At 35.9% G+C, this 11217-nt stretch overlaps 1 protein-coding gene across 1 annotated transcript; it reads right to left on the minus strand.

The window, feature by feature from the left end:
• Positions 1-3045: 3045 nt before the first annotated feature.
• On the minus strand, positions 3046-8224 carry LOC132152353 (nucleoside diphosphate kinase A-like). Its single transcript, XM_059561121.1, has 5 exons — positions 7781-8224; positions 4527-4657; positions 4350-4451; positions 3969-4081; positions 3046-3750 (listed from the first exon to the last, which is right to left on the minus strand). The coding sequence occupies exons 1-5, from the start codon at positions 7893-7895 to the stop codon at positions 3627-3629; spliced, it is 585 nt and encodes a 194-aa protein (XP_059417104.1). The 5' UTR covers positions 7896-8224; the 3' UTR covers positions 3046-3626.
• Between the last annotated feature and the right edge of the window lie 2993 nt (positions 8225-11217).

An 11217-nucleotide genomic window follows, 5' to 3' on the forward strand; every position in this document is an offset into this window, starting at 1 on the left:
AAAAAAATCCCCTCGTTCAACCTTCTGTATTTCTCCTTCCGCGACTTCTTCAAAGCAGTATATATAGTACTAAAGGAAATCGGTGTGACTTAGTTCCTCTTTTTATTGTTGAATAATTAATAAAACTGTAAAAAATTGAAAAAAAATGACAAAAAAATACTTTCTGTCTTGCTTTTCCTTCATCTGTAATCTTGTCTTCTGCCTCTTTTGGACACTGGAGTAGTCTATAGTTGCATAACCATCGCCCTTTTCCCTGTGCCCCTTTTCTCTGAACGGAGGGGTTTTAAAATGTAAAAAAAAAAAAAGATAAAAAGAAAAAAAAATTGTCTGAGCAGAATGCAGTTAGCTCACATGTTATTCTTGTCTGTACGCTTCACGTTGTATTCATACCGATCTCTTCAGCTTCTCCATTGAACAGTTAATGTACGTGAACAAGTTACGCCAGTGAGCTCTGGTGGGCCATCCGACAGACGGGCGTTTCAGCTGGACGCGGTTTGCGAAAACAATATAGAGGCCGACTGTTGAGGTAGAATAGGCGAGTTTTTGAGCTATTTATTTCTTTTTTGTTACCAAATTAATTTGACTTGCTATGATCGGTTTGTATTGATATTGCATTGAGAATCTGTATTGATGATGCACCTTTGAATGGTTGTACGTGACCAGATACGTAAAAAAAAAAGAAAAAAATAGTTCCTGTCAAGATGAAGCACCTTAAAAACGGAGTGGTTTCAGCCCAGGGAAAGCGACAGTTTCAAAGCGACCGCGAGCCCAGCGTTACGAGCCAAACTCATTGACCAAAATGACGCACGCCATTAAAATCTGAGCAAAACTAGAAATTAACTTAAACTCACCAGCAAAAGCCAACGTTGTGGGCTTAACGACAACTTGCTTTCTCCCTCAAACAAAATATGCAATTGTTCCACTTTCCTGAGTCCGTGAAGCCGGCGTCTGCGTTGGCTTTGATTTATTAACAACTGTAATAAGTGAAAGCCATAGCGACGAACACGTGTTTGCCGCTCTCGTTGTCCCTCCCTGGTACTGACCGTCCATTTTCTTGCTTTCGTATTTACTTTTGTATTTTTTTTGTTGAGCGGGACATTCGGATGAGTTTAGAGTAGCATGAACCCTCGGCGGCTCCGTCTTGTTTGAACTCGTCATGCGGCGCCCTTCCCAGTCCACACGCCTTCCAGAGCTCATGGTGAAATGCATGTGTTGATTACAATTTCTTTTCCATAATAAGAAAAACAAGTAAGAGCAGCACCTTTAACTGATTGAATAAAAGGATGTTCTTGATTGTAATGTTGAGTCTGTGTGGTTATTTTGATCTTCCGCTCCAATTTAGCCTCCAGGAGCCCTCAAGGTGGCTTAAAATTATTTAAAACAAGTGCTAAAAGAATAGTTCACCTAAAAAAAGAAAATGTATTTCATCCTTGTGCCATCCAAGATGTAGATGAGTTGGTGTTGAGTTGAAATGATTTGGAGAAATTTAGCATTATATAATGGATCCTGTGCAGTGAATGGATGCTGTCAATGCTGTGAATTACTTGTATTTATTGTGATGTTTTTATCAGCTGTTTGGACTCTCATTCTGACGGCACCCATTCACTGCAGAGCATCCATTGGTGAGCAAGTGATTTCTCAATCTGTTCTGATGATGAAACAAACTCATCTACATGTTGGATGGAATCCTGTCAAATTTTCAGTCTATCAAAAGATGTGTGAGGATTTTTTGTTCTGTCACAGATTAATCCAGTAATGACCTTGCACTCGAGTTAAATCATCGAGTTAATTTAGTAGTTTTGAACCCATTTAAAAAATTGTTTGATCTTTTAGGTGAAACTCTTCAATCTCTTTTAAAAAGTAGTTTAATAAATGGAAATGGTCCTGCTTGTTTCAAACATGCAGTAGTGCAGCCACTTCTTAAGAAACCAAATTTGGACTATACTGTTTTAAGTAATTACCGACTTATATTGAAACTACCTTTCTCATCAAACATTTTAGAGAAGATTGTTCATATTTAGATTTGAATGCTGTTATAGGTGTGTTTCAGTCAGGTTTTAGGTCTCTTCATAGCACAGAATCCGCCCCTCTTAAGGTTTTTAATGATATTCTATTGGCAGTTGATTCTGGAAAGGTAGTGATTCTTACAGTATTTTACTTGATCTCATGGCTGCTTTTGATACCATTGATCATGGTATTTTATTGCAGCGTTTGGAAGATGTTGGTGTTAAGGGTACAGCCCAAGAATGCTTTCTCAGTTTGTCTTGGAGATCCGTGTTCTACATCAGCTAAGTTACATAGTGGTGTGCCACAGGGGTCTATACTTTGGCCTATTATGTATCATTTATATGCAGATGACACTCAAGTTATATATCCCAATAGATCCAAATTTTGCTCAGTGTTTAGGTGAGATCAGAGCCTGGCAAGTACCTTTTTTTCATCTGAACATTAATAAGACTAAGTGTGTTGTTTTTGGACCTTCTTCTGCTTCCAAGGAAATTATAAGTAGGTTGGCTGCTATGAGGATAAGTGTTTCAAATCATGTTAAGAATTTGTGTGTTATGATGGATTCAGCCTTAGTTTTAGATAAGCAGGTTACTAGTGTTGTGAGGGCTGCCTTTTATCAACTCAGAATTATTTCTAAACCGAAAACATTTCTCTCTTTTAAGGATCTGGAGACTATTATTCATGCCTTTGTGTCATCACGCATCAATTACTTCAATTCTGTTTATATAGGTATTTCACAGGGTCAATTGTCTCGTCTTCAATTAGTACAAAATGCTGCTGCCAGATTTTTGATTCACACAAAGAAGAGAGAGAGAATTACTCCAGTTTTGTTTTGTCTACTCTGGTTGCCTGTAGAATTTAGAATTGAATTCAAGGTTTTGCCGATGGTTTTTAAAGCATTCCATGGCATTGCTCCAAAATATATTCTTGACCTATTGTTTCCTTATCAAAGTTCAAGAAACTTGAAATCTTCGAATCAGATAATTCTTCATATTCCCAAAACAATATTAAAATCATATATTAACACAACAAACCATGTTTGTGTTACAGCAAGTATTTATTTGATGAACCTTTATCACATTAAATTAACAGTCTATAAATAATTATTTACTGCACTTTTAATGCATTTTTCCCTGAGTGAAGGGACTGGGTTTGGATAACAAGCATCTGCTAAAATACAAGTTTTTTTTTTTTTTTTTCTAATTGAAAAAGACATTAAAATACATTGTTCACAAAAGTTAGTTATATTGATCAGCACCATTCACTTATGTGATCACTGGTTACGTTCAGTAAAAATAGAACAAAAAACAGAAACAATTAGAAACTATTAAGACTTGTGCGTCAAAGCAAAATTAAAAGTCTGTTTGAAAATATTCAAGGGCACCTTTTTTGAACATTTTCTTCAAAAGGTTCTTACATTTCTTTTTAAATATTTATAATATAAAATAGAACATTTCAATCTATTTACATCGGATCATTTTAAAATGCTAACATATCATTTGCAGCCCCAAAAACTGCATATATTTGCCATTTTGTGCCATTGAGGAAATTGAGCAGAAATCAACCCGCTGAGGGTGATCGGAGTTCATTTAACACATACGGATGTCTCAAACTGACCCTCATATAATGTGATAAATGTTTTTATGATCGCATCCCTCCCAGTCGATGAGCTCCGAGCGATGAAACCACAGTGAAATCTCCCGCTCCGCTCCCTCCACTGAATCAGATGCATGGATGACATTTCTGAATGAATTTAAGAGTAAGGAAAATCATTTCACCCATGCGACTCATATACATGACAAAGGTGTATTGCTTAATTTAAAGGCAGCTTCAAACTGAGAATCTGATATTGTGTTTAACTGTTTGTGTGTGGCTGTGTTTGGAATAATAGTGGGCACTATATATTGTGCAGTATGCAGTACACTACTATTGCACACGGAATGATGAGTGTATGTAAATACCTGCTGATGTGAACACTGAAATCTCCTCGAATCGTTCCCGGTGCAGCTTCAGCAGGGTCTGTGCATCCCACCAGCATACGTGATGACCTTACTACATTATGCCCCTCCCACACCTGAAAACAAACCAACGAGGAATGTGAAATGATCTTAATAGTGTAGTATCTGATGCTAGATGTTTGAAACATCTCTTTCATCTTCACTGGATTGCATGTTTAAATACAATTTTGTGCGTAAAATGTACTTTTGATTGTTAATTTATCCCAGTGTAAACCACAGTGCACTTTATGTACCCTTATGGATAATTTACATAAGTTTTATAGTAGTATGATAATCATAGCATATGCCATAACACTGAAGTGCAGCCATTTGATTGGTCCTCACCATGGCAACTATGGGGCCAGAGGTCATGTAGTAAAGCAGGCTGGAGTAGAAAGGTTTCTTCTGCAGCGAGACGTAATGCTGAGCTAAAAGCTTGTCAGAAGCCTGGAAAATCCACAGACATGTCATGTAGAAACAGGTCACATACAGTCAAGAGTGTTATCTGAGTGAATCACTCACCTGCAGCATCTTCAGACCCACCAATCGAAATCCTCGCTGCTCAAAGCGCTTGATGACCTCACCGATCAGACGCCTCTGAACGCCGTCAGGCTTCACCGCTACCAAGGTCCGTTCTTTAATGCCAGAGAAATCTAAAGAGGGTCAAAAACAGATCAATGGATGCGAGTTTTCATGCAACTCCAAACTTCATAATCTACTCATTTGTTGAATTTGCGCCATCCACTGGCAAATTGTGAGACAAAAAAATATTAATGCACTTCAGTGGAATTTTAGGTCATTTATATATATATATATATATATATATATATATATATTTCTTTTTTATATATACCTTTAAAATTTGGATTAAGTCACATATTAAATTATGTCTGTGTTAAATGTAAAATATCAAAGCTTTTAATTTTAATCTACATTTTATAGGAAGTTTAACATTACGTTAAATATTTCATTATTTAATGCAATGATAAAACAATTTTAAAATAAGAACATCAGCATTTTTAATACTCTTAGGGAAAAAATATTTAAAAAAAACACTAAAATGTAAGTGTATATGTAACATGTCTAAATGCATATGTACCGTTTGTGTATGAAAAATGTGCACAGTATGTATTGTGAGCATATATCGAGGGGTTCAAGGTTTCCAGTTTCTTTATTTTCTTGTTTAAAGGGAGTGAGATTAATTGGATATATTGTACATTTGAAAACATGGTCTTCTGAAAATATGTTTCCCATGCAAGTAAATAAGTGCTGAGATCTTTAGCACAGAACGTGAAGAAACTTCTATACTAAAAGCTTCCTGTCATTAACATTACATCATTGTCTCTCAATATTGGTCATGTAGCAGTGTTTTTGAATATTAATTGCAGAAAGAGTGTGATATTTCATCTAGGTGAATGCAGATCAACGGCGTATCCCATGACCATCTCTTCTAACAGTCTGAATTTAAAAGAAAAGAGTCTTCAATCGTGACAGACACGCGGTTCCTTCCTTGAAGCTTGATCAAATTGAAGTCATTACACACTCATGTGCTCTGGATTTGACCTCCACACGCTGCCAATATGCATTCAGTATAACACTGTTATTGGCCTTCAGACAGACCACTCTGAACAGGAGGAAGTTTGAGGTCATAGAGTTACTAATTAAGTGTCTAAAAATTATAAAACAACTGGCAAGTACACAAATGTACTACTGTCAGTACTACTGTCTGTATACAATGTTAATACCATGAAACTTTTTTGTACTATTGAAAAGCATAAAATGTGGCATTTCCATGGTATCACTGCAGCATCCTGGTCTATTCTGGATTATCAGGTTTGAGATGGGAGTATTTTGTGTGTGTGTATGTATGTATCTTTCATTTGTGTTTTGGTGCATGCATGCATGCAATTTTGGCCTGTGCCACTAAATCTATTAAGAAAGACAAGCTCCTAATGCAGTCAGCACTCGCCCACGTGAACACAATTAACCAATCACTGATCACGCAAGGACAGAGCACAGCTCGTGTAATATTAGTCAAACAGTGCATGTGTACTTTATAAGGCAAACATAGAAATATACCCTAAATTAAAATCTAAATGTCATATTTATTTTATATATATACACACATATTTTATATATATATATATACCATATATTCATGAATTTCAATTGCCATGAAATGCATAAAAACGGTTACATCTAGAATTAATGATATCAAATGTGAAGCAATGGTTCTAAATACCATTCATTCATTTACCATATTTACATGGTTCTCTAAAAGTAATTGTAGTGCCTCAGATGTTTTACTAGTTATATAGAGTAGCATTACTATTGCAGCTAAACACACACACACATAATATATATATATATATATATATATATATATATATATATATATATATATATATATATATATATATATATATATATATATATGTGTGTGTGTGTGTGGGGGTGGGGGCAATTAAGTTCTACTTTTTCCCACTCCCTTTTCAGCAAGTATTATATACAGATACCGGTATGTGTGTAGTTATGTGTATCATAATTGAAATGTGTATCATAATTGTAAGGTGTATAACTGTGTATTATAATTGTAATGTGTATAAATGTGGGTGTGTGTACTGCATAAGTACATATGTGTGTGTTTATATATATATATATATATATATATATATATATATACACGTGTGTGTGTGTTTGTAGTTATGTGTAAGGTTTATGTATGGATACATATATATGTGAGATAAACTGTTCTAATTTGTATGTATGTGTCTTAATATGTATTATTGTTATTTTATTTTTGTTCGAAATAAACTTACTACTAATATATGTGTGTGTGTGTGTGTGTTATGTGTCCATTAAAGTTATTATATATCAATACATATTTTGCAAACATTATGGGATCGTTAGTTTTTAAATGTTCTCTAAACATTCTGAAAAAGTAACATTTTTAAATGTCAGACGAATGTCTAAGACAAGACAAAAAAAAAAACATTCCATTTACTGTATAACATTAGCCTTAAAAATGTTTTCTGTGCTAACAATGCGACAGCAATATTGAAGACCGGATAACATTGTATAAGCGTGAATGAACGAACATTTATTTATAACTTTGAGAGAACCTCAAAGAGGTTTGAGAGAAACTTGACCAAAGATCGTTGTGAAAACGTTCTGTTCTGCTCAGTAATCATGTGCTCCCAGAACGTTTTGCTAACGTTGCCATCAAGTTATGAAAATGTCGAGTGTTTTCTAAACATTTAAAACGTAGTTTAATATTATTATTATTAAATCTTGGTTATGTGAATGCTAGAAACAATATTAAAGTGTTTCCTTTTGCATAGTTTTGCAAACATTGTGGCAATGTTAGTTTTGAATGTTTTCTGAACTGTGTGGAACTAATAGGTACGTTAGTAGGCTAACACTAAAAACACGCTAACGTTACTCGATTTCGAACGCCTAACGTTCCAGAGAACATTCCATAAATAATAACGCTTTGAGAGCGATATCGCGGACCAGATGACATTGAACGAACGTTCTATTAACGTTACTGGAAGAAAGCCTGTTAATCTCTGAGGGAACTTTGCCAAAATGTTAGCCGAAGTTCTCGCGGGGACGTCTGAAACCCCCGTCCCCGCGAGAACTTCGGCGAACCTTTTTGTCCTCCCCGACCAAAACCTCCTCCTTAAAGAGAACGCTTTGCATTAAAAGTCTGTTTCTCCACCAGTTATGTCCTGATCTGGGATAGAAACACCGAAAGAGATGGATGTGGAGCAAACCTGTGTCACTGCTGAGGCTGCGCGCGAGTCCGTGTCCGAAAACGCGCGTGGGGCTCCATGTGGCCGCTCGCGCGACGTGGACGCAGAAAGCGAATCGCGCGGCCATTATTTTCATTTCCAGGTCAAATGCGTCCCAAACCTTCACCGAGTCGCACTTTTACTGCTCCAGTCCAAAACTTATGCGCTGTCCGATGGTTTTAACCCCGGACCGTTACTCGCGCGGGCGGGCGCGCGGTCATTCACCTGACAAGTTAAAGTCACGCGTCCCATATAAGTTAGTATGTCCAGATGAGGCAGGCGTGCGAGCGTCTATCCTGGGGAAAAACTCGCAAATTATAGTGAGATTACCGGTCATCACGTGCACAAACACAACCTCTTAATTAACACCATTTCCTGTTGGGAGAACCATGAAAGACACAAACGAACAAAGAGAAAAAGGCCAGCTCAAGAAAAACGGAGCCTTTGTGGAACTGAAGCAACGCTTTGTTGATTAACTTATGTATATATTTGTGTGTGTGTGTGTGTGTGTGTGTGTGTGTGTGTGTGTGTGTGTGAGAGAGAGAGAGAGAGAGAGAGAGAGAGAGAGAGAGAGAGAGAGAGAGAGAGAGAGAGAGAGAGAGAGAGAGAGAGAGAGAGAGAGAGAGAGAGAGAGAGAGAGAGAGAGAGAGAGAGAGACCCTGGACCACAAAACCTGTCTGAAGTGTAATTTTTTTTCTAAATTCATCATCTGAAAGCTGAATAAATAAGCTTTCCACTGATGTATGGTTTTGTTTGGTTAGGACAATATTTGGTGCAGGTACAACTATTTGATCTGGAATCTGAGGGTAAAAAAAAAAACAATAATTACTTCGAAAATCACTTTTAAAGTTGTCCAAATGAATTCTTAGCAATGTATATTACTAATCAAAAAATACGTTTTGATATATTTACGGTAGGGAATGTACAAAATATTTCCATGGAACAATCTTTACTTAATATCCTTATGATTTTTGGTATAAAAGAAAAATCTATAATTTTGACCCATAAAGTTTTTTTTTTTTTTTTTTTGTGAAGTGGGCTTATCCCATAGGCGTAATGGTTTTTATACTGTACAAACTGTATATTTTATGGTCCTACACCTAACCCTAACCCTCACAGGAAACTTTGTGCATTTTTACTTTCTTAAAAAAAAACTCATTCTGTATGATTTATAAGCGTTTTGAAAAATGGGGACATGGGTTATGTCCTCATAAGTCACCCACTCCTTGTAATACCTGTGTCATACCCATGTCATTATACAGAGTTGTGTCCTGATATGTCACAAAAACAAGAGCACATACACACACACACACAAAGGCTTTTTCAGATTTTATCTGAACTTTTCAGCTATTTGCCCTAAAAGTGAAGTTAGGTCGAAGGACAAACATTTAAATCAATGGCTGGAAGAGAGACAAAACACTAAATGTTAATCTTTGCAGGAGAACAAACACAAACAGAACGGAGTACTTTTGATCAGTTTAAACAGGCGATTCCAATCACATTAACTGCTAACAGAAAACTGATCACTGATAATGAGACAAACAAAGTTAAGCCTTCAGGAAATTCATCCCAACTGACACATCTTCCTTCAAAACTTAAACCCAGCCACAGTGATGGAGTGTAAATGTCCCTCTTTTACCACAAGAGGTCATGATAGTGTACAACATTTACAATACAGGGGTCTAAAATCTGCTTTATTTGTCAATCAATTAATCTAGCTAAACGAACATCAACGAATTACTTGTTTTTAAGTTATGTGGTTTTATAATAGAGGTCGCAATTTAAACGACGTCAAGATGTGTTTTAGGGTAAATTCCAGAAACCAGGAATGTGTGTAAAGGACTGGCCTCAACTTGCCTCCACAAGAAGCAAATGTAAACAGATCCCCTGGAATGACGAGTTGAATAGAGGGTTTTCCAGGAACACTTAGCAGTAAACCTCAAGTGTGTGTGTGTTGTGACAAATCTGTTCTTTGCTTTGTCATTGTGGTGTATGTAGTATAGACTGATGTGAAAAAAGTAAATGGCAGCAACATAACCTGTCAAAAAAAAAAAAAAGGCGTATGAATACTTTTGCAAGGCGAAAAAAAGGTGGGCACAAAAGGTGGGAAAAAAGAATTGCACAAATACTGTAAATGCTGTGGATAAAGTACAGGATAGCCTTCTGTTGGTTTTCTCTAAATGTTTAAAGAGCATATTGCAGGTTAGAAGACCCAACGAGTCAATGTATAGAAAAATAATAAACTTACAGAAAGAACATTTGATGTTGTTCCACGTGATACTGACGGCTTCACACAGTTCGTGTAAATCCTAATGTTCATCGTTATTATTCTATCGGAGCAGGGCAAACTTAAATTAACTCAATTAAACGAACTTTTGAGTATTACAACTTTCTTTTGAGTTCATGAAACCAACACATTTTCAATTTTTTAAAAATATTTATATTAACTTTTTACTTTTAATTAAAACCACCATAAATGTAACCAAAACTGGGCTGGGATTTATTTTTCCCAACATGCTTTGCTATGACACTCAAAAGTTAGAATTAAATGCTAAAATTGAGTTGTATAATATCTATCCATCTACATATATATATATATATATATATATATATATATATATATATATATATATATATATATATATATATATATATATATATATATATATATATATATGTTCTCTTTCTCAAAGTTAATGTTAAGTGGGACATTTAATAGGGTTTAAAGTCTTGCTATGCTAATTCAGAATAGTTTCTGTTATGAGTTACCATCATAGTGATGAATGGAGAACAGATATAGATGGTCATTGGTCAATATTGATTTTTCTTATTCAGCAATCAAAGCTTTTGTATTACCCATTATCACTTCAGTGTTAACTGATTTAACCAATAATGAAACTGAAAAATAATTTTAAGTGAAATGTATGAGAAAAGTTTCAGGTTAAGAGCAGTCACAATTAACGTGTGTGTGAGAGAGAATAGTCCGTTTGGTCCTCTTTTGATAACTTTTCAATTGTGACGAGTAAGCCATTTTGCAATCTTACCTTTCAAAGCATCAATTGAATTCTCAGAGTGAAGCAGCTTGAAAGGCTCCTCACCTCACAACACTTCTCCCTCCTCACACATGCTTCACTGTAGTAGAGATGCATTCATTACTGCATTTCTCCTCAGATATTCAAAGACACCGCTCTGGAGCAACACCATGCAATTCATGTTTTACCACAATTCATCACTCCACAATGTTAGATCAATGCCATTTGTCTGGAGCAAAGCCTGAAAGACAAAACAACTCTTAAGGAGAATCCACATCTGAACTCTGGCGGTCTCACAAGATCTTCATTTAAAGACAACACACCCAACTGAGAGGCAAAAGTTTCACACCTCACGTATGATGCTCCAGATCCACACTCTTTACTCGC

This window comes from Carassius carassius, chromosome 1 (genome assembly GCF_963082965.1).
Source record: "Carassius carassius chromosome 1, fCarCar2.1, whole genome shotgun sequence".
NCBI lineage: Eukaryota > Metazoa > Chordata > Actinopteri > Cypriniformes > Cyprinidae > Carassius > Carassius carassius.